This window comes from Ammospiza nelsoni, chromosome 9 (genome assembly GCF_027579445.1).
Source record: "Ammospiza nelsoni isolate bAmmNel1 chromosome 9, bAmmNel1.pri, whole genome shotgun sequence".
NCBI classification, from domain to species: domain Eukaryota; kingdom Metazoa; phylum Chordata; class Aves; order Passeriformes; family Passerellidae; genus Ammospiza; species Ammospiza nelsoni.
The window spans coordinates 3,340,683-3,367,307 of NC_080641.1; the positions used below are offsets into that span (position 1 = coordinate 3,340,683).

At 45.8% G+C, this 26,625-nt stretch overlaps 2 protein-coding genes across 2 annotated transcripts; one reads left to right on the top strand and one right to left on the bottom strand.

Annotated features, from left to right (window-relative positions):
* Nucleotides 1-651: 651 nt before the first annotated feature.
* On the top strand, nt 652-3,847 carry LOC132077256 (synaptonemal complex protein 1-like). The gene is made up of 4 exons (XM_059478800.1): nt 652-753; nt 1,185-1,252; nt 2,573-2,634; nt 3,678-3,847. Exons 1-4 carry the CDS (start codon nt 668-670, stop codon nt 3,810-3,812), a joined length of 351 nt encoding a protein of 116 aa, XP_059334783.1. The 5' UTR covers nt 652-667; the 3' UTR covers nt 3,813-3,847.
* Nucleotides 3,848-15,409: 11,562 nt separating this feature from the next.
* Nucleotides 15,410-21,990, bottom strand: LOC132076970 (serine/threonine-protein kinase PAK 1-like). Its single transcript, XM_059478405.1, has 6 exons — nt 21,807-21,990; nt 21,033-21,150; nt 20,118-20,217; nt 19,504-19,700; nt 16,713-16,828; nt 15,410-15,437 (listed from the first exon to the last, which is right to left on the bottom strand). Exons 1-6 carry the CDS (start codon nt 21,854-21,856, stop codon nt 15,410-15,412), a joined length of 609 nt encoding a protein of 202 aa, XP_059334388.1. The 5' UTR covers nt 21,857-21,990.
* Nucleotides 21,991-26,625: the final 4,635 nt, after the last annotated feature.

Sequence of the window (26,625 nt, forward strand, 5' to 3'; positions counted from 1 at the left end):
TTGTTTGGAACAGGAGCTGCTCATGTGGGAGCAGGACTGGCAGGGCAGTTTTTAGGGTGAGTCAAGCAGTGAGAGTTTTTGAAAATTGCAAGGGGAAAATATGTTGCTTCAGTTTTGCAAATGTACAATCAGGCAGATGTCACTGAGGAAACTTCTCAGAAGTTGATTTTCAATATTTTTAAGCCATCTATATTCAAATTTCATCTATTATTTTTTAGTATATGATGTCAGTACCATTGGTCTTTGTTACGTTCTTTAAATGTGTGTAATTTTCCATTTTTAGCAGCATTTTTAGTAAATAATCCTATTTTTTAAAATATAAACATTTTTTTTGTTTAGTACATAATGAAGAAATGTAAAGGAATCCCAGGGCAGTAAAGAACATTTGAGGGCAGAGCTGGAAGAGGCTAAAATTTCATTGCAAAAGGCAGAGGTACCCCTTGCTTATAGTTTTACAGTACAAATAGACTAGATGAGTATTTGCATAAATAATGTAATAGATACTTTGGACATGAAACAGCTGTAGCTGTTTGTTGCAAAACATGTTTAGAAATGATATCATGTCTGGAAGGTTCAAAAGAACTTGGAAACTGAATTCCAGACTACAGTGAAAACATTAATTTAGGTCACTGGAGGAAAGGAAGAGCAGGAGGAAGAATGTAAAAAAATGAAGGCTTTGCTTGCAGCCCTGACAGAGGAGTTTGAGACTTCTGTTGCCAATTTGAAAAGCTTGCTTCAAGAAGAGCAAAATAGGTAAATTAATGAGTTTAAATTCCAAGAGTGATCTTACAGGTTGCAGTCTATGACGAAATCAATAACAATTGGGAATGAAGCTGAAATTTTTTTCACACAGTGGTCTAAATGCAGAGAATTTAATGTATTTTTTTTTGTTTGTGATAGTTGATACTGTATAAAAAGTAATCTTTTGCCCCCTCCAACTTTCATAATTCTCTTTTTAAGAAATACAGATTTCTGTAGGTATATATTTGTTTACTTTTATGTCTACTGTTCTGAGGTTGTAAAAGTGAAATTTGATGTGTGTTGCAGGCAGATCTATCAGCTGCCTGGTGAAAAGTAAATGTTCTTAAAGTGCTTGTGGTAAGACTTTGTCTTATTGTCCTGTAAGTTTCAAATGCAGTGCTTTGTACTCTACATTTGGGATTTTTAATTTACCATTTCCTTAGATTAAAGAAATCTGAAGACGATTCAAAGCTGCTTACCTTGGAGCTCCAGAATAAATCTGCTGAACTGGGTAAGGCTTGTAGAAAGGCAGAAAATGAGCTAGGCAGTAATAAAAATGTTTTCTGCTCTTTTCTGGAAATGGACTGTCTCTGGTAGTTGGAGAAATGATTTTACAGTGCCTGTACCTGTCAGGAATGCCTGGATTTATTTTTACTCAGCTGACCCCTTTTCTTTGGGGGTCATTGGTGCTGGCAGCAGCCACAGGGCAGTGCTGTGCACAGCTCCAATAGTCAGACCATTCATGCATGAATTCCTCTGCAGGTCATTTTGGTTTGCAGCTCAGAGCAGCCGCACTGCAGGTGCCAGGGGTGACTTCTGCAGCAGAGATAAAACCCTCCCATGGAGGTTTCTGTGACCCTCCCCATGCTGGAACTGGAATGATGCTGGCAGGGGTTGTTTTTAAATATCATCAGTTTGATATCTGTGGTTTCTAGGGATGTGCTCCTTAGTCCCCAGGGTAAGAGCTCTGTCTTGCTGTTGAATACTTGCAAAAAATACCAGAATTGTGCAAGTGCACATAGAAAGCATCTGGAAGTTAGTAACAACTGGTTTCTTTCTCAGCATGTCCATGTGATACCATATCCAGCAGTTCAGGGTTTTTTACTGGAACAATGCAGGTGCATCAATACTTGGAGAATACTCTAGTCTTACAGTCCATGGTGTAGTTGAAGTTATAATTGTGGAAAACATAATAGGCTGTAAATATTATTTAAGATAAATATTTAGTTTTGAGACGAAGTGGGGATCCATTCTGAATTAGGTGAAGTGCCTGGAAGAGGTGAAAGGTCTGTGGGGCCAAAGCTGAAGAAAAGGCCGCATTCCAGAGACAGCAAGGAGACAGAGAAAGAAAAACAGAAATTACCGCAAGGTCGATCTGCCCCAGACCTAGGAATTCCTCTGATAAAGAAGAACTAGTGCTAAATGTCACGCGGAATGAATATGCATGAACTTATTGTGAAACTGTATGCATATGCATTTGGGAGGGGGATAAAAGGCGACCTGAGGTCTTCAGAGGTACGCTTGCCTATTGGGGAGGCTTGCGTCCGGCGCGCGCTGTAATAAAGCATACCGGACTTTACAACTTTTACGAAGTTGTGAGGTTTCTTCTTTTCTCCGCAAAACATTCTCTCTTCAGATACAGATTTGCTAATGTCTGAATCATTTTTTCAAGTCTACATTTAGATTAGGTCATAAATGAGCTTTTCAGTTTCTTAACTTAATCCAACAAGTTTTGAGAACTGGGTATTGCAAAAGGTTTAATGTTTTATACTGCCTGCTAAATATGAAAAATCATTTCTGTTCCATTCATTTTACATTCCATGTGCTGTAGAAGAGATGACTAAAGTAAAATGTGATAAAGAAGTGCAACTTGAAGAGCTGTCAGAAACTCTGGTAAATGTTCATTTTAATCATCTCATGGCATGCTCTTCATATGAAATTCCTCTTGCTTTGTAATTATCTTAAATGCCATAAATAAACTCCATCTAGTCTACCTTAACATTTCTATTAAACTTTCTCACACACAATTTCAGTGTTTTCCTTGAAGAACTTCTTTATTGCCTCTGTTTTTCTTGTCTCCTGTGCTTTTGGTTTTTCTTGTCTCCCTTGTTTTTGGTTTTCCTTCTTAAGGTTTTTGGTTATTTCCTTCTTTGTTCATGCCCATTCAAATGCCACTCCCTCTGGATAAAAAGTTTTCCCATTTTTTATTCCTTCCAGGAAGGTAATTATCTCTGGCCTCTGTGAACCCTTCTGTGCTGTGATACAGGCCCATTTTCTGTCACAGAAGTCTAAGCTATATGAAATACACTCTTAATAGAGGTTTATTTTCATTATGATTTTATATTTACAAGCCTAACAAAAATCTATATCAACTAAACTTAAGATAGTCTGAAATCATGTGTGCATTTTACTGTGTCTGCTTGTTGTTATAATCTGTGCATTGAGTGTTCTGAACTGAGTTTCAGTCATTTTCTAAAATGGGTAAATTGGAGGACTTTGACTGCAGAAGAATTTTGAGGCTACTGTAGAAAATTTGCAGAGAGAAAAAAATGTGGAGAGAGAAATGAAAATGCTCTCCAGATGAGAAAGGTCTGAAGCAGGGCAACAGTAACATGTTTTTAGAAATAGTGCAGTTACACATCATGACTTGGATTCAAGTTTATACATGAGAAACAGCACCCAGAGCAGGGTCCCACCCTAATTGCGCAGCCCAGGTAATGAAACTCACAGCAGGGGACAGACATGAACAGCACTGGTGTCACAATTCACTGTCTCACACCACTTCCAGATCCCAGCAGAGTCTGGAAAGATCCAATCTGGATAATCCATGGCATGGATGTTGTTTGGTTCTTCTGAAAGCCTTGTGCTCTTAGTTCATGTCTGATAACCTGGAGTTTGCACATGGATACTCAAAACTCTTCCTTTTCATTTTGCAGAAAGAATTCCATGGTTTGAAAGCACAGCTGACAAGTACAGCTGAGAAGGAACAAGATTATTTAAAGCTTGTGACTCTGAAAACAGATCTTGAACAAGAGGCGTATGACCATTTTGAAAATATAATATTGAATTAGTTTTGGTGTAATATAGAAGTTGCTTTAATCCACAGTGAAATGAACTATGATTGTTTTCTAATGGAAGTTTTCAACCACATATATGCCATTAATTATATACTTACATTTCTAAATTCCACTTTCTCTATTTGTGTATATTCTATGGCATATGTAGTTGTTCCATATCTCTCTAACTTATTTAACAAGAAGAAAAAGTTTCTGAATTCATTGTTAATCTTGCTTTGAACTACATCAACTTCACTAACCATTATATTTATATAAAAGTTGACTCTGATTTTCTTTCCTTCTTCTGTCATGTTTTTACATCTCTTTGACTCTGCTGCAAAGCTTATATTTGTAGATAAAGGCCTGGACTTTTTTTCAGCATGGAATAACATTTGATAATGGGTAAGTTTAATTTAAAAGGAGGTTTCAAAATGCATCTTACTATCCTTCTTGGCCATTTGGTTTAAATTAAGTTAAAGAATGAACAGCTAACAGTGTATCTCAGTAAGATTTCACTAGAGAAAGAACAAACAGCACAAGAGAAAAATGCTGTGGCTGCAGAACTCCAGAAGCTGCAAGAACAACAAGAGGCAAGTTGTAAACTTCCAGCTTTTTTGAAAGGACAACATTCAATTTGACAAATGACTCAGTTTCACAAATTAGATGATGAGCTGCAACATGACTTGGGTCTGTAGAGTACCTGAGATATTTTTTGTGTTTGAATTGGAAAGGAAGTGTATTTACACTTGTGAACAAGGCAGGCCAGTGTGCTTTGGATGTCTTTGAATTGTTTAAGAAGTCACTTTGAATTTTATTTCTTTGCTGACACATGGGTCTTTATTTAGGATAGTTAGAAAAAAGAAGAAAATACAAAGCAGTTAGTTGAAAACCTAGAAGAGGCAAATAGCCAGCTAAGGCAAGTAAAAACAAATAATAATAACTGATATTGTTAAAGGAAGTAGACTCAGTTTGTTCTGTTCAAATGCTGCTTTCTGGGATTTTTTGATTAATGTTTTTTTTAGATTACATAGCTAAACAGAAACTATTCAGAATTGCTGTTGGCCAAGTAGAAATTTTCTCAGATTAGAAATACCAATTGCTGCAGGAACAATGTTTGCCATCATTTTGTATTACGCAGTAGGAGCTGTCTTGTTTTGCATTAGACATCTCAGGTGTGAAGGAAATTCAAATGGAAGTTGAAGGTTCTGGATTAAATGTGACAGGGCAAAACTGGACCAGAGTTACTCTCTGTATCCCCAGTTGAATAGACAGGCAGCTCCCATGTTTCACAGCTGCATTGCAATAGTCCAGGTTAGGATGTGTTGGGAATTTAGCTGCTGAAGGCTGGAAAAGTACAAAGCTGTGGCTAATTCCAAGTCCTGCACCTGTGAGATAGCGTGTCCTTGGGCCTAGCTGCAGTAGGATAACAAATAGTGAAAGAGACATGAGAAAAGAGAGATGTAACCCCTAAGGAATGAGGAAGAGTTCATGGTATAGTTTAACCAATAGATTGCTTGGCTTACAGAATATTCATGAGCTTATTATTTGCTGTATAAGTGTTTGATGCTTTCTTCAATAAATAGGACCTGTGATGAACCATCTGGTGTCCTGGTCCCCTTCCTACGACAGAACCCCATAACCACATGACCGTGATGGACCTCCATAACCCCATAACCTTGATGGACCTCCATAACCACATGGCCTTGATGGACCCCCATAACCCCATGACCTTGATGGACCTCCATAACCCCATGACCTTGATGGACCCTGAGGACCATGATGGACCTCGAGGACCTTGATGGACCCCCATGACCCTGATTGACCCCCATAACCACAAAACCTTGATGGACCCCCATAACCCCATGACCCTGATGGAACTCCATAACCCCATGATCCTGCTGACCCACCATGACCTTGATGGACCCTCATGACCCTGATGGACCCCCATGACCCTGATGGACCCCCATAACCCCATAGCCTTGATGGACCTCCATAACCCCATAACCACATGGCCCTGATGGACCCCCATAACCACATGGCCCTGATGGAACCCCATAACCCCATCACCCTGGTTACTCCCATGATCTTGATGGACCCCCATAACCACATGACCCCATAACCCTGATGGACCCCCATAACCACATGTCCACGTGCGGGATGTCCACGTGCGGGATGTCCCTGTGCGGGATGCCCGCGTGCGGCGCGAAGCCACCAGCCCACCACAGGAACACCCGGGGCAGCTGGGCCACCACCAGGAGCAGAGCATCACCCGCCAGGACGGGGTGGCAGGACACCGGGGACGAGCCTGGGGGAGAGGGGACATGAGTGAGGAGACCTTGGAGACCTTGGAGACCTTGGAGATGTTGGAGATGTTGGGGTGATGGGGATCTTGGGGACATTGGAAAACCTTGGGGACATTGGAGATGTTTGGACATTGGGGACATTGGGGACACTGGAAATGTTGGGGTGATGGGACACTGGGGACATTGGACATGTTGGGGTGATGGCACATTGGTGACCTTGGGGACCTTGGGTACATTGGAGATGTTGGGGTGATGGGACCTTGGGGACATCTGAGGACCTTGGGGACCTTGGGGACATCTGGGGACATCTGGGGACATTGGAGACCTTGGGGACATCTGAGGAGACCTCGGGGCCATCGTTCTCCCTGAGGCCACTTTGGTGTCCCTCAGCCCATCCTGGTGTCCCCAAGGCCATTCCTGGGCTGGCATTGCCACCCTCGGTGTCCCCAAGGCCGTTCCTGGGGTGGCATTGTCACCCTCGGTGTCCCCAAGGCCGTTCCTGGGCTGGCATTGTCACCCTCGGTGTCCCCAAGGCCACTCCTGGGCTGGCATTGCCACCCTCGGTGTCCTCGGGCTCCATCTTGATGTCCCTCACCCATTGTCACCATTTTTAACCCAATTTTCACCATTTTAAACCGATTTTTCACCATTTTTAACCCATTTTCACCCATTTTTACCATTTTTAACCCAATTTTCACCATTTTAACCCATTTTCACCATTTTAACCCATTTTTCACCATTTTAACCCATTTTCACCATTTTTAACCCAATTTTCACCATTTTAACACAATTTTTACCATTTTAACCCAATTTTTTACCATTTTTAACCCATTTTTCACCATTTTAACCATTTCCCACCCAATTTTTCACCATTTCCCCCCAAATGTTTTCACCATTTTAACCAATTTTTCAACATTTTTAACCCATTTTCGTCATTTTTAACCCATTTTCACAATTTTACCCATTTTCACAATTTTAACCAATTTTTCACCCATTTTCACCATTTCCCACCCCAATTTTCACCATTTTTAACCAAATTTTCACCATTTTAACCCATTTTCACCATTTTAACCCATTTTTACCATTTTTAACCCATTTTCACCCATGTTCACCATTTCTAACCCAATTTTCACCATTTTTAACCCAATTTTCACCATTTTAACCCATTTTTCACAATTTTCACCATTTTCCACCATTTTTAACCTAATTTTCACCATTTTAACCCATTTTCACCATTTTTAACCCATTTTCACCATTTTAACCCATTTTCACCCATTTTCACCATTTTAACCCAATTTTCACAATTTTCAACCCATTTTTTCACCATTTTAACCCATTTTAACCCATTTTCACCATTTCCCCCATTTTCACCATTTTCAACCCAATTTCACCATTTTTAACCCATTTTTCACCATTTCCCCCCCATTTTCACCATTTCCACCCATTTTTCACCATTTTAACCCATTTTCACCATTTCCCCCATTTTCACCATTTTCAACCCAATTTCACCATTTTTAACCCATTTTTCACCATTTCCCCCCCATTTTCACCATTTCTACTAATTTTTCACCATTTCCCACCCAACTTTCCCCATTTTTCACCAATTTTCACCATTTCCCCCCAATTTTCACCATTTCCACCCAAATTTCACCATTTTTAACCCATTTTCACCATTTCCCACCCCAATATTTTCACCATTTCCCACCCCAGTTTTCCCCATTTTTCCACTCTTTTTCCATTTTCACCATTTTTTTCTATTTTTCCCTCTTTTCCCCTCCCTTTCCCCCCTTTTTTTCCCCTATTTTTTTTCCCATTTCCCCAATTTTTCCATTTCCCCCCGATTTTCCCTGGTTTCCCCCATTTTTACCTGTTTCCCCCAATTTCCCCATTTCTCTGCAGTTCTTTCCATTTCTTCACCATTTTTTCCAATTTCCCTCCATTTTCCCCCCATTTTTCCCTGTTTTTTTTCCTATTTTTCCCCATTTCCCCCCCATTTTTCCCATATTTTTTCTATTTTTTTCCCGCATTTCCCCCATTTTTTTCTCACATTTTTTCCTGGTTTTTTTTTCCTATTTTTCCCCCAATTTTCCCGCATTTTTTCCTGTTTATTCCTCCCATTTTCCCCCCATTTTTCCCTGTTTTTTTCCTATTTTTCCCACATTTTTCCTGTGTTTTCCCTGTTTTTTTTCCTATTTTTTCCCCATTTTTCCCACATTTTTCCTGTTTTTTCCTCCCATTTTCCCCCCATTTTTTCCTGTTTTTTTCGGTTTTTTTCCCCATTTTTCCTGTTGTTTTCCTATTTTTCCCACATATTTCCCACTTTTTTTCCTCACATTTTACCCCCATTTTCCCTGTTTTTATCCTATTTTTTCCCCATTTTTCATTTGTTTTACCACATTTTTTCCTTTTTTCCCCCCATTTTTTTTGTTTTTTACCGATTTTTCCCCCCAATTTTTAAATTTTCCCCATTTTTCCCAATTTCCCCATTTTTCCCCCAATTTCTCTCCCCGTTGACCACGTTCTGAGCCAGAACCTCCCCCTCAATTTTTTTTGTTTTTCCCATTATTTCCCCATTTTCCCCCAATTTTTTCCAATTTTTTGCCGATTTTCCCCCTTTTTTCCATTTTTTTCAATTCTTTCCCCATTTTTCCCAATTTCCCCGCAGCTCCGGGGACACAAAACGGGGACTAAAATTGGAAAATTTGGTTAAAAATGGGGGGAAAAGTGGGAAATTTGGTCCAAAATGGGAAAAATTTGGTTAAAAATTGGGAAATTTGGGAAAATTTGGGATTTTTGAGAGACTGGAATGGCCACAGCTCTGGGTACATGAAATGGGGAAAAAACCCAGAAAAATTGGAGTTTTTCACATCAAAATTTGGTTAAAAATGGGGAAATTTGGGGAAAATTTGGGATTCCTGAGAGTCTGGAACGGCCGCAGCTCTGGGGACACAAAATGGGGACAAAAATGGGAAAATTTGGTTTAAAATGGGGAAATTTGGAACTTTTCATACCAAAATTTGGTTTAAAATGGGAAAATTTGGAGTTTTTCACACCAAAATTTTGTTAAAAATGGGAAAATTTGGGAAATATGGGAAAATTTGGGATTCTTGAGAGGCTGGAACAGCCGCAGCTCTGGGGACACAAAATGGGGACAAAAAGGGGAAAATTTGGAGTTTTTCACCTCAAAATTTGGTTAAAAATAGGAAAATTTGGGGAAATTTGGGATTTTTGGGAGGCTGGAACGGCCGCAGCTCTGGGGACACAAAATGGGGGGAAAATGGGAAAATTTGGAGTTTTTCACACGAAAATTTGGGTAAAAAAGGGAAAATTTGGGGAAATTTGACAAAAATTTTGGATTCTTGAGAGTCTGGAATGGCCACAGTTCTGGGGACACAAAATGGGGGAAAAATGTGAAAATTTGGAGTTTTTCACACCAAAATTTGGGTAAAAAAGGGAAAATTTGGGGCAATTTGGGGAAAATTTGGGATTTTTGAGAGTCTGGAATGGCCGCAGCTCTGGGGACACAAAATGGGGGAAAAATCAAAAAATTTGGGGACACTCCCAGCCCCTCCCCGTCCAGTTTTCCCCTCTAAAATCCCCATTTTTAACCCAAAAATCCCCGGACTTTTCCCCCCAGTCCCTCCCAGTACAAACCAGTACAAACCAGTATAACCCAGTCCTATTTTCCCCTATAAAACCCCCATTTTTAACCCAAAAATCCCCAAACTTTGACCTAAAACCACCAAATTTTCATTCCCCAGTCCCTCCCAGTCCCTCCCAGTATAACCCAGTCCCATTTTCCCCCTATAAAATCCCCATTTTTAACCCTTAAATCCCCATTTTTAACCCAAAAATCCCCGGATTTTTCCCCCCAGTCCCTCCCAGTATAAACCAGTATAACCCAGTCCTATTTTCCCCTGTAAAATCCCCATTTTTAACCCTAAAATCCCCATTTTTCCCTTGAAAATCCCCATTTTTAACCCTTAAATCCCCGGATTTTTCCCCCCAGTCCCTCTCAGTTCATCCCAGTCCCTGCGCCTGCGCACTGCAGCCGCGGGGGGCGGGGCCTCGCCAAGGCCACGCCCAGCTGGGGGAGGGGCAACAAACGGGGGTAAAATGGCACCGAAATGGCACCGAATGGCACCAAAGTGGCACCAAAGTGGCGCCAGGTGGCGCTGAGTGGCACTAAAGGGACAAAAATGGCACCAGGTGGCACCAGAGTGGCACCAGATGGTGCCAAAGTGACAAAAAGTGGCTCCAAAGTGGCACTAAAGGGACATCAAATAGCACCAAAGTGGCACCAAATGGCATCAAAGTGACATAAAACGGCACCAGGTGGCACCAGGTGGCACCAAAGTGGCACCAAAGTGACAAAAAATGGCATCAAAGTGGCACCAAAGTGACACTAAAGGGACATCAAATGGCACCAGGTGGCACCAAAATGGCACCAAAGTGACAAAAGATGGCAGCAGATGGCACCAGAGTTGCACCAGGTGTCACTGCAGGGCATTAAAGTGGCACTGAGTGGCACCAGAGTGACAAAAAGCGGCACCAAGTGGCACCAAAGTGACATCAAATGGTACCAAAGTGGCACCGGGTGGCACTGAATGGCACCAGAGTGGCACCAAAGTGGCTAAAAGTGGCACTGAACAGGTGTCAAGTGGCACCAGGTGGCACCAAATGGCACCAGAGTGGCACCGAGTGGCAGCAAAGTGACAAAAAGTGGCAATAAAGTGGCACCAAAGTGGCACCAGCGGCATCAAAGGGACATCAGATGGCACCCAGGTGGCACCAGGTGGCACTGAATGGCACAGAGGGGCACTAAAGGGACATCAGGTGGCACCAAAGTGACAAAAATGGCACCAAATGGCACCAGGTGGCACCAAAGTGCATCAGAGTGTCACTGAGTGGCATCAGATGGCAGCAAAGTGGCACCAAAGTGGCACCAGATGGCACCAAATGGCACCAAAGTGGCACTAAATGGCATTAAGGTGGCACTAAAGGGACATCAAGTGGCACCAGGTGGCACCAAATGGCACCAGAGTGGCACTGAGTGGTGCCAGGTGTCACCTGAGTGGCACCAAAGTGGCACCAGGTGGCATCAGAGTGGCATAAAGTGACACCAAATGGCACTGAGTGGCATTAGAGTGGCACTTGAGTGGCACTAAAGTGACATCAAATGGCACCAAATGGCACCCAGGTGGCACCAAAGTGGCATAAAAGGGACAAAAATGGCACCAAAGTGGCAGTAAGTGGCACCAAAGTGGCGCCAAAGTGGCACCAGGTGGCACTGAATGGCACTAAAGGGACAAAAATGGCACCGGGTGGCACTGAATGGCACCAGAGTGGCACCGAGTGACAAAAGTTGGCACCAAAGTGACACCAGGTGGCACCAAAGGCACAAAGAGTGGCACCAGGGTGACACCGAGGGGCCACAAAGTGGCACCAACCCCCCCCCAATGTCACCAAAGTGTCACCAAAGTGTCCCAAAATGGCCACCAAATTTTAGGGACAATTTTGGGGACAATTTGGGGACATTTTCAGGACATTTGGGGACATTTCAGGACCAATTTTGGGGTAAAAGTTGGGGCAAATTTGGGGGATTTGGGGACATTTGGGGACAATTTTTGGGACATTTTGGGGACAAATTGGGGGAATTGGAGGAAAATTTGGGGACAATTTTGGGACACTTTGGGGACAATTTTGGGGACAATTTGGGGACATTTTCAGGATATTTGGGGACATTTTCGGGACAATTTTGGAGTTGAATTTTTGGCAAATTTGGGGACAATTTTGGGGACAATTCTTGGTTATTTGGGGGAAAATTTGGGGACAGTTTGGGGTCAATTTTCAGAATATTTGGGGACATTTGGGGACAATTTTCAGACATTTTGGGGTCAATTGTGGGGACAAATTTGGGGCATTTTGGGGCCATTTGGGGCAAATTCTGGGACTGTTGGGGTCAATTTGGGACATTTGGGGACATTTTGGGGACATTTGGGGACATTTGGGGTCAATTTTGGGGTAAAATTTAGGGGAAAATTGGGACATTTTAGGGACAATTCTGGGGGAAAATTGGGGCAAACTTGGGGCAAAATTTGGGGACAAATTGGGGAAATTTTGGGGACAATTTGGGGACAATTATGGGGAAAATTTGGGGTCAACTTTGGGGGCATTTTGGGACATTTGGGGACAATTCAGGGTCAATTTGAGGCAATTTTGGGACAAATTTGGGTCATTTTGGGGACGTTTGGGGAAATTTTGGGGACAGTTTTGGGGATTTGGGGGCGTTTGGGGACAATTGAGGACATTTGAGGGGCAATTTTGGGATATTTTGGGGTCAATTGGGGACATTTTGGGGTTAATTTTGGGGAAACTTCAGGGCCTTTTGGGGTCATTTGGAGGAATTCGGGGTGAGTTTGGGTCATTTGGGACATTTGGAATTTTTTGGGGGAATTTTGGGATTTTTTGGGTTCACTCACAGCAGGGTCAGTGCCAGGAGTTCAATTTGGGATTTTTGGAGAAATTCTGGGACTTTTTGGGGTAAATCTTGGGGGTTTGGGGGTCATTTGAGGACATTTTTGGGTCACTCCCAACAGGTTCAGCATCAGGGGGGGAATTTGGGGTGAATTTGGGATATTTTGGGGTAAATTTTGGGGTGAATTTTCAGATATTTTAGGGTGAATTTTGGGATGTTTTATGACATTTTTGGGGTGAATTTTTGGGTAAATTTTGGGGTTTTATGGGGGTGAATTTGGGACATTTTGGGGTGAATTTGGGGGGTTTTGGGGTGAATTTTGGGGTTTTTGGGTCACTCACAGCAGGGTCAGCGCTGGGAGGTGAATTTGGGGTGAATTTGGGATTTTTGAGGTGAATTTTGGGGTAAATTTGGGATTTTTGGAAATAATTTTGGGGTAAATTTGGGGGTGAAATTCGGATTTTTTGGGGGTAATTTTGGGGTGTGTTGGGAATTTAGCTGCTAGAGATTGGAAAAGTATGAAGCCGTGGCTAATTCCAAGTCCTGCACCTGTGAGATAGCGTGTCCTTGGGCCTGGCTGTAGTAGGATAACAAATAGTGAAAGAGACATGAGAAAAGAGCGATGTAACCCCTAAGGAATGAGGAAGAGTTAATGGTATAGTTTAACCAATAGATTGCTTGGCTTACAGAATATTCATAAGCTTATTATTTGCTGGATAAGTGTTTGATGCTGTGATAAATAGGTATGATTTGTGCTGATAAAAATTAAAACAGTAATCAATATTGATACAGTAATTAATATTTGAGAATAATAAAATAGTTAATAGCTAAAAGTTGTAATGCCAAAGAAGAGAGGGAAAGGAGGGGCTCCACCCACCCTCTCCTTCCCAGCAGATGTTCACAAGGACAGGAGGAAAGAAGCTGAAGATACAGTTGCTAAAAATGACCAAGAACCTGGTTGGGTCCAAGAAAATGCTAATTATAAGGGACTTATTGTTTTGATATGTAGATGCACTGATACGTTAGTCTTGGCTTACATTGTACTGGCTTGGTGCGCATGTGTAACCCAAAGGTGAATTAAAGGACAACGAAGAAGACTACAGGGCCTTCATCAGTGACGACCCTCAAAGACTTGTGCGACCACCAAACCGAGTGGTGGCGCATGCGTGATAAAGGTGGTAATGAAGGCGGAGACAAAAAAGTGACGAACCGAAAATAGGAGGAGATGGCGTTTGCACATGGCATATAAGGGGTGACTTCCACCTGGCAAGCTTGTACGTGAAGTGGCAAGGGTCATTGAATCCTGCCCTCTGTACTCCGCGGTTGTTTTTGCTTATGCGCTATTATTTGAACCAAATTATCCCTTGTTTATATATTTTCTAAACTATTTAATTAAAATTGTTACTACTTTTAATACTATTTGGCCTTTTTATGATGGGATAATTGGGCAAACATAACAATGCTTTCTTTAATAAACTGGACCTGTGATGAACCACCTGGTGTCCTGGTCCCCTTCCTACGACATGGGCCCTGCCAAGCTGTCCCTGCCTAACACTGGCCTCGCTTCCCCTGGCTCAAGCGCCGGGCCTGAAGGAGCTGCCCTGTGCTCCAGCCTGCCGAGCAGCCCGGCTCCCTGCCCTGGTGCCCAGAGTGCTGCACACACTGCTAGCCTTTGCAAGGAGGTGCAGGGCAGCTCGCAGAAGAGGAGGAATCCTCATCCAGCCCAGTGGCCCGCGGCTGCCCTTGGCCTTTCTCTGCTCCTGGGAACACTCCAGACGGCCATGGCCTCCAGGCCGGGCTGTGCCCAGCACGGCTGCGCTTCCCCTCAGCAGCAGCCAGCTGCCACCTGGGCTCTGAGAGCAGAGGATTCGCCCGCTCCCAGCAAGAGGCACCCAGGGCCCGGCTGCTGCCTCTTGCAGTTCCAAGGGCCTCCTTCCAGCCTGCCTCTGCCGGGCTCAGGCTGCTCCGGCCTCTGCCGGGGCTCTGCAGGGGCTCCAGCCCGGGCAAGGCCGGGCCCGCTCTCACCTCACAGGCGCTGACAGCTCTGCACCACAGGAGACCTTCCCAAGCACCCTCTCTGATCTTTCTGCTTTCTCACTTGAGCAAGGCTCTCCTCCACCCAAAGAGATTATTGCATTTAGGGATCCAAATCCAACTGGCAGGAACCCCATTGCTCTCCAGTCACAGCTGAAGGCCTGCATCTGCACAGGGTGTTTGGGCTGCCTCATTCTTCTTTTGGTTTTGCTTTCAAATGCCATTGCCCTTTCTGCCTCAAACAGAAGTACCAAAGCTGGCCAAAAACAGACCAGTGGGCCATATTCCAAAGGCAGTGTGGTCTGGAGAGGATGAATGAAGAACATCCTTCCCCACTTTCACACCATGCCAAAGACACTGTGTCACTTTCCACCTTTAAGAAACAACAGACAATTCAGAAGGAATTTTTGAGCTTATTCGCAGAGTGAGAAGGAAGGGAATCTTCAAGGTGAGGTGTGGTTTCAGAAACTTTATTCATTTCCAATTCTACTCTGCAGTCCTATTAGACAATCCTACTCTAACCCTAACCTTAACCTGAACCCTAATCCTAATCCTAATCCTAATCCTAATCCTATTCCTCATCCTAATCCTAGTCCTAACCTACAATCCTAGTCTAAACTGGTTGAGGAATAAATGGTCCTGATGTGATTGTCACGATCTTGTCTCCCTCCTCTTCTTCACTGAAACAATCAGTGGCACCAGGGTGGACGCAGGCTCAGCAAATGTTACAAATGGATGCTGCCCAAAGGAAAAAAAAAACAAATCAACAAAAAACAATGGACCATGACTTTCCAAGCTCAGTGCTTCACGGGATTCCTCTGGCTCCTAGAAGGATACAGGAAGAGGACCAATGGGACCATCTACACCTCCAACTTTATGTGCAGGACTTTGCCATCACAGGCAAACCTGGCCCAGAATCCCACTCATCCATTTATCCAGGTGTCCTCAACTTGCTGAGATTTTAGCCCTGCCAGTGCTCTAGAAACGGTGCTTTCTGTCCTTGGAGTTTCAACTTTTCAGGAAACTCCAAAGCCTCACACTGGTCCCTCTCTTTGAAAGACAGGCACTGTGCTGATTTCCACAGGGAGACAGAGCAGTGTCTACCATTCCATGCCCTGCCCCTCGTGTGCTGGATGGCACCTTCCTTCCCAGCAGGGCCAGCCCAGTGGCACTGGGCCCTGCAGTTCCCTCTCTGCCACACAACCTGGCAGTAACCCTGGCACCGTTCCCGTCTGCTTGAGCGTGCCAGGCAGCAGATGGGGCTGGGACAAGTCCCTCCCAGCTGTCCCTGTTTCCATGGCAGAAACCTCTGAGGGCGGGCTGGGGGGCACAAACCAGGGCCCCTCAGAGGCTCACAGTGAGTCCCCCACAGCCCCTCTTGCCCACAGCCAAATCTCTGACCCCTAGGCTGGGACTGGCTTCCTTGGGTTCCTCCACCACCATTTCATGTCTCTGAACCCTGCATTGCTCTACTTCAATTCTTTTGCCATTAGATAAAACTGAACACCACACCAAATTACAAAAGAGGGTGACAGAAACAGCCAGAGGACCTCTCTGACTCAGGAAATGCAGAGGGAGCTGGAGTTATTCAGTTTTGTGAAGAACAGGCCCCAGGGAGACTTTATTGCCACTTTCCAAGACTTCAGAGTGGCTTTGAAGAAAGTGGGCGACATCTTTTTTAACAGGGCCAGATACAATAGGATGGGGGTGAATATTTTTAAACACAAATAGGATCTAATCAGAACTTGTTTACTCCGAGCATGGTGTGACTCTGGCACAGCTTGCCCCAAGAGCTTGTAGGAGCCCCATCCCTGCAACCATTCCAGCTCCGGTGGCAAAGGGCTCTGAGCAACCTGATCTCTTTAAAGATGTCCCTGCTCATTGCAGGACACTTGCACCAGAGGACCTTTACAAGACCCTGCCAGCCCAGCCCAGTCTAGGATTCCTCACCATTTTCATTTGAAGAGCAGCAAGAGTGGAGGTGAGGAGCAGGGGGGCTCATCTGATGCCTTGGGCTTGAGTGGAGGAGGAGCCCCTCCCTCAGACCCTGTTTCACCTGCAGCCCCTTCACATTTTACCTGCAGGAGCTCCTTGGCAGACCAGCGCCGCGCCTCGTCTCTCTGCAGGCAGCAGCTCAGGAAGTCACGCAGGCAAGATGAAAATAGGTTGGGCTGCTGCAGCTTTTGTCTTCCTCCTGTGGCTATCAGGAGTTGAGGCTGGGGAAAAAGGAGACACCAGGCTCCACCTGCTTCTTTTCCATGTGTCACTGCTCTCCCAGATCCCATTGATTAAGCTCCACTCTGCAGTGGCAGTTTCTGCCCTGGCAGAGACCCAGAGATGACTTTTCTTTACCAACCAAAAACCCAAACCCTGATGCAGCCACAGCCTCTTCAACATCCCACAGATCTTGCCTTGGCAGCTGATTTCGTTGATTGACCTAGTTAGTGGGAACTACATCACCACAATCACATTTCCTTCCCTGAGGATTCATACCAACTTGAGAGGCTTTTTGGAAGAAGGACTTTGCTATACTAACTCTACTCTATCCAAGGGTTAGTACATGAAAAATATCTCTGAAGTGCTTCTTGGTCCCTTAAGCACAGCTGCCATAAAACAAAATGAATCAAGCTTTTTGCTTTGTTCTTGAAAACAATGGGAATTAGAAGGAAAGAAAGGAAATGCACCAGGTATTCCTCAGGTAAGGAAACAAACATTGGGAATCTCATCTTCAACACAGACACATTGAGATGCATGCACAAATGTACTGGCATGAAAACACCTGCTTGGACATACAGGAGCCACCTGCAGCTCTGTCTCTCAGCAGTCTGAAAATTTCTGCTTTCCTTACATGGAAAAGAAAAACCTTTCATGGTCAAATCAGAAGGAGAGGTTCCATCCCTACGGTCACCCTCTGCTCAATTGGCTACTCAAGTCAATGCATGAATGCTAGGCCCATCCCAGAAAGTGCCAGGAAACAAATGGGAGGTTCTGGCAGGCTCTCCACATCACCAGGCTCTGGCTTGGTGACGGGCAGAATGTGGCTTGGGCTAGGAGAGAAACATGGTCACTGAGTGTTTCAGCAGCACTGCACAAGAAGCAGAAGAGACTCTTTGGCCTTTACACCCTCATGCCCAGGTTTCAGGCACGTTTCCCAGTGAGAAGAAACTGCACAGGGGGTTAAGTTCCTCCCTAAAAACCAGTGCCTTAGCAACTTTCTTGTGTTTGGGCTTCTTTTCTTCATTTCTGGAAATGTAACACCACTTCTGAGAGCCTTGCCTTGTGTTTGAGGGGCATCTTCACAGACAGACAAGTGGGAACAACTTGAAACCCAAAGCAAATGTTGCCTGAGAAGAGCTGGGGAGTGTTTGCCTGTGGTGAGGCTTGAGCTGTCTGGCAGTCCCTTTCCATGATGTGCAGAAACATCCAGCTGCTCCCCAGAACTCAGTCCCTCTGGGCACGCAGGCCTCTGGAAACACCTGACGATTCCAGCCTTTCTCCTGCTCAAGAGCATCTAACCTAAACTGAGCTCCAGTTTCTTCAGCAAGGCCAAGGATGCTCACTTCCATGCAGCTGACAGTGTCCATGGAGCTCAGCAGGTCTTTCTGATACTCCTCAGGCCAAGGAATTACAGTGTAGATTGGCAAGACATCGACTGATCATTATCCAGTGTGGTTCATGTGGAACCAAGCTCTAACATGCTGACAAGTCAGAGGGAGAGAGCTCATTCTGCTTTTGCAAGATGGTATTTAGAAACATAAGACATCGACTTGGAAATATTCAGACCTCAACTTGCAGAATCCATCTCAAATACACAAAAATAACAATGGCAAGAGGCCTTGGAGTCTCCATAAAAATGCCCACCACTGTCATGATAACTCTGTGCTCGTGGCACTGAAATAGATGGTGACCAAAGAGACTTTGCTATTATCCTCTTTAACCCAAAGGAGAATTTCAAAGCCAGAAATGGCAATGCACTCCCCTTGTGTACAAATAATTTATGCGGCTTTCTGTCCTTTTCCCACATCACCAGAGGTGACAAAGAGGGTTTTATCCTGACTCTCAGCTGAGCTCAGCCACTGGCCATGGTGGGGAGCTGGAGCCCTCCCTGTCATTAGAACTGTGCAGGCCAGGGATGGCCCTGCTCCTGTGGTAAAGAAACACAGCACTGGTGTCAACTGCCCACGCTGGATCCCAGCCCAGGCACCTGCCTGCAAGCCCATCAACTTGTTAAAGTACCAAGAAACAGCCAAGGGTTTGGCAAACAATTCTAACTGCAGTCGGAGAAAAACACATCCAAAACTTATCCAGGCCACCCACACACATGACTGAACAATGTACAGATGACTCGAAAGCCTGAAAGTTTCAACAACCACAGGATTTGGAAAAGATGCTACAGAATGGAAGAGCTGTGTTTAAAAAATGAAAAAGCAAGCAGAACTGCTTGGGCATTGCTTTGGTAGTAGGTTTTTTTCTCTTTTCCTTTTTTGTTTAGTTTTCTTTTTCCTTTTTTCCTATGTTTTCTATGAAATTTAAACTGGAAAGGTCTAACCTCTATTTCTCGGGAAATTTATCGCATGTTTACCTTGTCCACAGAAAAATTCTTGTACTTCAAAAACAGAGTTCCAACATTGTTCAAAAAACAAGTGGGAAATATCAGGCATGGGTGGAGGCCAAAATGGCAGGTTTCTGAACTGGTTAGGTTTCTGAAGTGCCACTTCCCTTTCTGATACAACCAAAGCTACAGCAGATGCTGCTGTGCTGCAGGGGCATTTTTAGAAGGGGACCTTGGTGGAAGTGGTGCCAGCAGATGGCAATGGGATTTTGTCCAATGGCACACAGAACATGGGACAGGTGAGAAAGACAGTGGGATCAGTGAGTATTTGCACCTTACCAAGACAGGAGTTGCATTCCAGGAAGGAACTTCTCGTTCCACCATTTCAATGCCCACGATTCCCAAAGACCATATGTCCACTTTGGGGCCACATGGTTGACCTGTCACCACTTCAGGAGCCATCCACCCAGCAGCGCCGGCCATGGAGCTCCGTCTGCCCTGCTCAGGGCTGAGCTGAGCAAAGAGGCCAAAGTCAGCTGTGGAGAAAACAACAAACCATGAAAGCCAGCTCCAATTAGGAAACCAAGCAACTGAATTCCCCACTCTCAGGCTAACAATGTGCTGTTGGATCTCCTGGAGAACTGTCCATGCTCGATTTCCTTGGGGCTTTCTAAAAAATCCCAGGTTTCTTAACGCTGCTCACAGCAGTGGACTTCATTCCCCTGAAGCTTTAGATTGTAGCTCCCTCTGTCTGGAAGGGACCCACACAGAGCAAGCCCACTCTTGACTGCTTGTGGCTCCTTCTACCTCTGTGCACGTTGCAACTGTGCCCTCAGCTCGCAGCAGGGGTCCCTGCACTGCCACCAGCACCATTTTTGGGGAGCTGGCAGTCACGCCAAGCAGCCCCACACCCACATCCCTGGAACGCTGCACCTGACCAAGAATATACTGACCCAGCTTGACAGAGCCATCAGTTCTGAGAAGGATGTTGCTGCTCTTCACATCTTGGTGGATGACGTGGTTTGAATGAAGAAAATCCAGTCCTTGCAGGCACTGAGCAAGAAAACAGAAACAGAAGGGCAAAAATGAGTGATGTGATTTCATCGCACAAGAAAGGAAACAAAGAATCTAAAAGATTCCCTTTCCAGGGGAATGGGGAGTAATGGCAGAACAGTAATGGCCACTGAGAGGAAGAGCTTGCTGCTCCAACACTTGCAGAGCAGGACCTTTCTGAGGAAAGGCATGTCCGCTGCAAACCAGCCAGGGTGACTCCTGCAGCAGTGGACATGCTTTTTCCATGCAGAGGACAAAGGAGGGGTTTGGAAAGGAAAAGTCCCTCCCTTTGGTGTTTAGTGGATCACTTTTGGGTGGGAGGCTGCATGGAAAAGATTTTCTTGCTGGCCTCAGCACAGGCGTGTAAGTATCACACCAGTCACCTCCCGGAAGCAAAGAGCATTTTGACTGCACTACTATCCTTTTCAGCTGAGGACTCTGAGAAATGAGTATTTTTTCTTTGCTGGTCATTTCATATCCTGCCACCAGCTCCTTTGCTTTTACAGGCAAGGAATGCAGTGAAGACAGACTCCAGGCAAATCTTTAGAGAGGCAAGGTAGAGAACAGCAAATAAAAATACAAATACAAATACAAGAGACAGAGTGAGAATACTACAGCAGGAGATAAGAGTACTGGCACAGAGTACAGGGAGTGCAGGGGCACTGGCAGGCCTTTCACTTGAGATGCTTTTACTTGCCCATAGAATAGCAGCAACACAGAAACAAAGCTTGGCATGGGAAATCACTCCAGCTCTGAGCCCCCGTTTCCCAGACAATCCTGCCCAAGCCCCTGGAAACACAGCTGGGATTGCTGACCTCCCGAGTGATGGCTGCCATCTCATCTTCAGACAGGTAGGTCTGGCTGATGACATTGCTCAGAGTGCCTCCATCCATGTACTCCATAACCAGGGACAGTTCCTCACCCACAAGGTAGCTGAAAGAAGGAAACAAGGGCATGGAGATGAATGTACATGGCTAGGTTGCTGTTTGGAAAAGAAGGGTTGATTCTTCTTTTCAGGTCCCTTTGAGACAAAGACAAAATAAAGGAAGAGACATTCCCTCTTGGCTGTGCATTGTTTGCCATCTGTGCAGTCTCAAGGAGGAAGGCACAGCTGCAAAAAAGGAGATGTCTTAGATGGGCAGCAAGCAAAATGTGCAGTTTAGTAACAACCCAGATAAAAAACCTGTCATGCATGGTGTTTCTGGAAAAAAAGCACCTAGTCTTCCTGGCATGCATAGCAATGGAAAACAGTGGCAACAATCCAAGGGAAATCCTTGTTAGTTTACCTGGACATAAGAAGACACTTGAAAAAAATCAAGCTCCAAAACAAAGTGGTGGCTGTGAATATAGAGATCATTGATTTAGTAAGACACAACTCATCCAGGTTTTTGAACAATTTTCAAATACCATGTGCCAGCGAAGACTCATGCAGACAAAATGCAATCTCTTCCCATCCACTGGAGATGAAAACAGCAATAATAATTAGCCAATAATTACAGCTCTATTTTCTGCCAGTCACCGAAGAGGGATTTTACCTTGCATGTTTGCAACATGCAAACAAACATTCATGGGACAAAAGCACAACTCACCTGTCTAAACAGTTGACCAGGTTGGGATTTCTATTCACCTTCATGACCATGAGTTCGTTGACTTTTAGTTCCTTCTTCCCCAGTCCTTGAAGCTGTATTTTCTTGATGGCCACCTAAAACGACATTGAAAATCAGTAACTTGAGAGGTTGGTGGCATGAGACCACAAGACACGTGGAGCGAGTGATTTTGCAATGACACAGCTTAGCTGTGCCAAACTGCCTTGTGATTAGGCACTGCAGTAATCAGGAACTGACATTCCAACAGCCCATTTCTCTGCTCCCTTGGGAGCCAGTTACAGGACACGTGGGGCCACTGACATTTTGCCTTGACCACTTGGTAACAGCAGTGTCTCAGCTATCACCCACAAACCTCTGACCACACTCTCTGCTGCTTTGTTTGGGACTCAGAAGAAGGAATCCATGCCTTAATACTCTGTGGATCCATCTTGGGCTATGGGCAGGGCTTAGGGCTTTCAGGGACGCCTTGCAGATCTCTCCCTACGTGCAGTTCCCAAGTGCAGCACTGCAGGTGGCTAAGGAACTACCAGTAACTTTCAGATGGATTTGCTGGCAGCCAGAAATGAGAATTCAGCCCCATAGAGCAGTGAGGTACTCGAAGGCACCACCTTTGTTTTAGCAATGGAGAGCGAGTGAGCGCGTCCTTCTCTGAAAGGAACCGCTGCCCTCCGTGCCTTCCTTCAGGCAGCTGAGGAGGACAAAGTCCCAAATGTGTTCTGTGGGCTGGCACCAGTCTGTGCTTCTTGTGCCTTTTCAGCACAGCTCTGCCCAAAGCTCCAGCCACAGCTCACACCAGAGGGGAAAGCCCTCGAGTGCAGCAGAGTCTGCAGGGGCTGCTGACATTTACCTCTCCTCCTGTGGCACTGTCAAGTGCTTTACAAACATCTCCAAAAGTCCTAGAAACAAAACAGAAGCAGAGAGAGGAGAAGCCATTTAGATCTTGCAGTGAAAGCCAGCCCACACAGGTGATCTGTGCTGTAAGTACCGCAGACCTGCAGGACACTGGAAGCATTGAGATGTGTTTGACAATGCCTTCTGAGCACACTTAGAAATTCTGATCAGCACTGACAATCTAAGCCCAGTGCCTGAACACATTTGCAGCTTGTCTGACTTCACACTTGATACCTATTCTGCCAGCAAAACACCTGATGCATAGTTTTGTACCATTAACATTGCTTGGACTCACCCACTGCCAATATTTTCCAGTTCAATGTATTTTAGATTAGGATTTTCCATCTTCACCATTCTCCCTGAGGGAAACAAAATACAAGATGTTCACTTCAAAGCAGAGATCTCACCTTCTAGGAGATACAAAAGGCAGCCCCACTGTCTGGAGCTCTGAGCCTCCCTTTGTGGACAGCGGGCTAACAACAACAGGAACAGCAACTGGAACAACAAGAAAAGAACAGCAGGCCCACAGCACAAGTGGCTGGCACAGAGACTGATTTCCAGCATCCTTTTAAGTGAGAGACCTCTTGACAGCAGGCACACAGGGAAGCACAGGGAGATACATTCAGAGGAGACTGAGACCAGAAGAGAATACCTACCAAGGCAACTAAGTTTGTCATCTAGAAACATTAAGGAGAGCTGGAACTAACAGTGCCTTTGTTTTCTTGGGAATAAACACTGTGAGATTTATAAAAGGTTTCCTACTTGCTAAGATTAAGTGCACCAGGACATCTAGAATCAATTCCTCTGAACAGATGTCAAGTTCAGAACAGGAGGAATATTGCCAAGTGTTCCCATCTTTTCCACCTTGCAGCAGTTTGCCAGAAGAATGCCTCTGCGTTTGTAAACCAGAGCAGCTCATGCCAGAACCAATCCCCAGGGGGCTTTCAGCATCAGGACCCTCACCCTTTATGAGCAGGCTGAGCCCAAAGACGCCCTTGCCCATGCCCCATGTGAAGAACCGCGCCGATTCTCTTCACCCTGACAGCGCGGATCAGTCGCTCCCATTGCACTCGCCCTCTCGGCACCGCACACGTCCCCATCTTCCCAACTCGGCACGGCGGGCACGGACACAGAGGACAGCAGAGCTCCTCAGGCGTCCCTGTGACACAGAGAGCTGCCCAGAGGAGATGCTGACCCTCTGGTGAGCCCAGGCAGTGCGAGGCAGAAGCCGGCCCAGAGCAGGGGCGGCTGCCTCAGGCAGCTCCGTGCTGCAGCAGCCGGGCAGCAGCGAACCCTCCCAGCTAAGGAAGGCTCCAGCCCCTGCATTGTCACCAGCCCTCAGGGACAGGGCAGCGACCACAAGTCTGGCAAAGTCCAAGCATGAGCACTGACAGGCACTGATGGGAAGAAGCCAGAGTGAGCCTGAGCCCCAGACAAGCTGTTGCCCCCATTCAGGACACAACAGGATGGGCTTTGAGATCTGCCGAGGCGCAGATCAGTGCCCTTTTTGTCCCAACAGCTGATGGTAGACACAGAATCCATTGGGCTTTCATCTCAACCCTACCAGATCTTATCTGAGAGCACAGCACTGGCAGCTGTTAAGGGCAAGAAACAGATCCATTGGGTTGTGCTGCAGAATCACAAAGGGCTTGATGTGTTTTCCTAGAGAGTAATCTCAGCAGGGCTTCTGCCAATGGCTAGGACTCAAGCAGTCACAGCCTTCTGCTGATCCAGGAACAATCCCTGCTTCTGCCTTCGGGAGAGAGAAGGGAAGCCCAGGAAAACTCCAGCCAGTCTAAGCTGCCCTCAGAGGCAGCAGGAACACCCAGAGCTCTCTCTTGCTGCCTCAGAGCAATGCCAGCACTTCTGTGACACTAAACTGAGCAGAACCCTTTGGTACAGCTGTGCTGACACGTGCACACAACTCACTGTCCCTCAGATAAGAAAGATACCAGACGTACTCTGCTGCTCCAGGGAGTCACCCGCCATCTCCTGTTGCTGAGCAGCAGCTGGGTCAGCACGGGAGGTGAACCAAGGGCTCAGGCTCCACTTCTTCATCTGGAGAGCAAAGGCTCCTTGGGATGGCACTGCTGCTTCTGCAGCAGCTTCAGTGTCAAAGTCAGTGTAGATCTGAGACAAGAAATGAGTTGATGTCAGGAAGGTGTGGCAGAGATTGCCCTGAAATGCAAGAGAGATTGCCATTTGAAATGCAAGCCCTTAGGAAGCTGCTGTCAGCCACATGCAGAGCTCTTCAACTGGATTGCTTTGGATGTCCACTTGTGAAACCAAATGGTCAAGACCAAAGGCTGGTTTTACTCGAGTTCATAGCCAGTTTCTTGTTCTAAAGGATGACTGCAGCAATGACTGCTCCACTTCCTCCCAAAGACTCCTTTCCCCCTCCTAGGTCTGCAGATACATTTGCAGCTCCTCATTCTAATATTCTACCTCCTGCCATGAAATTCTCTTTTTCTGCACCTTCCTTGGGACGTGCTTATCCTGCAGCATCTCTGGATGGGTCAGTTCCTGGGCCTCATGCCAGCCTCGGGGCTCTTGGTTGCCCGTCATTTGCTGGAACTCTCTGCAGGCTGCCAGGTAGGATGGCGACACTTCCACCTCAAGTCAAACAGAACAAAGCAGTCAGAGACTACAGCTTGTGCCTGTCAGCCAGGAGTCATCGACTGGGAAGAAAGGAAAGTACAGGAGCAGATTTGCAAGGGATACAGACAGCTTGTAGCTCGTATTCCAAATCTATGTGAGTGACCATGTTCACCTGCAAAAACACCTCAAGAAACAAGGTCACCTGGAAGAAGCCAGCAGGAGTTCATTTGGATGACTGCTGGCTAAATGGCCAAAGGAGTAATGCCACTGCCTAGAGCATCAGCTGAGATCCAGCAGAGCAGGAAGTGTCCCTGAGAGCAGCTCTGACAGAGACCTCATCAGGATGGCACTCAGAGGCATCACCCACCCCTGCTGCTCTGCACTGGAAAGGCAAGGAGGGCAGAAACCACCCTTGGGTGACTGCAGTGCTGATTGCTATTTCACTCGCTTTTCTAGAGCCTTTTGCTCCTGAAGGAGGTGATTCATTTTCTCTTTGATGATTTTAATTTTTTCATCTAGCCTCTTCTTCCTTGCCTTTATCCTAGTCTCAGTTTCTTGCAGCTGTGCCTCCATCTATTCGTCAATTTTCTGTAAACAACAATGGAAAGGCCTCTCTTTCATGAGTGGAGTGGCTGCCATTCCTTCATTCACCTGTTTTTGTTGATTGCCCCTCTGCATAGGGAGATTCTTCTCCTCTTGGATGTCTTCATTCCTCCTCTTCACTGCCATGATGGCACTCTGAGCTTCAGGCAGCTCTGCTTGTGGCTCTGCCTTGATGTTCTGTGCACACAAAAGCAGAGCAAGTGACTGAGAGCTGCCATCAGGCTCATCTTTTCCCTCTTTTAGCCTCAAAATAACATTTATTCAGCCCCTTCTTTCTGCTTTTCCACTCAGCTCTGCTTCCACTGTAACCTTCCTGTCCTGGTGCTGATCTCTGCAGATTGCAAGGCTCTGTGCTTCCATTGCCTGTGGGACTCCTGGCCTCCTCAGTCCCAAGAGCTCTGGTTTATGCCCCTCTTCCTACCCTTCCCTCTGTGCCCTGGCCAGTCAGGCTTACCTGGCCATTCTCCTGTGGCTCTTCCACCTGCTGCCTGAGCTGCTCTTCCTGCTCTCGGGCAGGGAACAGCTCTCCCTGAGTCTGGCATGGCATCTCAGATGAGGCAGTGTGCTCCTGCTCTTTCTCTAGAAGCACCTGCACAGAAAGCAAGAGAAGATGGGTTTCAACTTCCCATACGCCCTTTGTGGGCCAAGACTCACAGACTGCTGGGCTCATGCGTTCCCAAAGCACTGTGCTGCTGCTCTCCTGGGTCGT

Coding starts and splice junctions, on each gene's coding strand:
- LOC132076970 (XM_059478405.1), bottom strand. CDS start 21,856: ATGGTCATGAAGGTGAATAGAAATCCCAACCTGGTCAACTGTTTAGAC. Junction 20,218..21,032: donor TGGCAGCCATCACTCGGGAG/GTCAGCAATCCC, acceptor TTTCTTGCTCAG/TGCCTGCAAGGACTGGATTT. Junction 15,438..16,712: donor AGAGACGAGGCGCGGCGCTG/GTCTGCCAAGGA, acceptor GTATCCTTCTAG/GAGCCAGAGGAATCCCGTGA.
- LOC132077256 (XM_059478800.1), top strand. CDS start 668: ATGAAGGCTTTGCTTGCAGCCCTGACAGAGGAGTTTGAGACTTCTGTT. Junction 1,253..2,572: donor GAATAAATCTGCTGAACTGG/GTAAGGCTTGTA, acceptor CATGTGCTGTAG/AAGAGATGACTAAAGTAAAA. Junction 2,635..3,677: donor AAGAGCTGTCAGAAACTCTG/GTAAATGTTCAT, acceptor TTCATTTTGCAG/AAAGAATTCCATGGTTTGAA.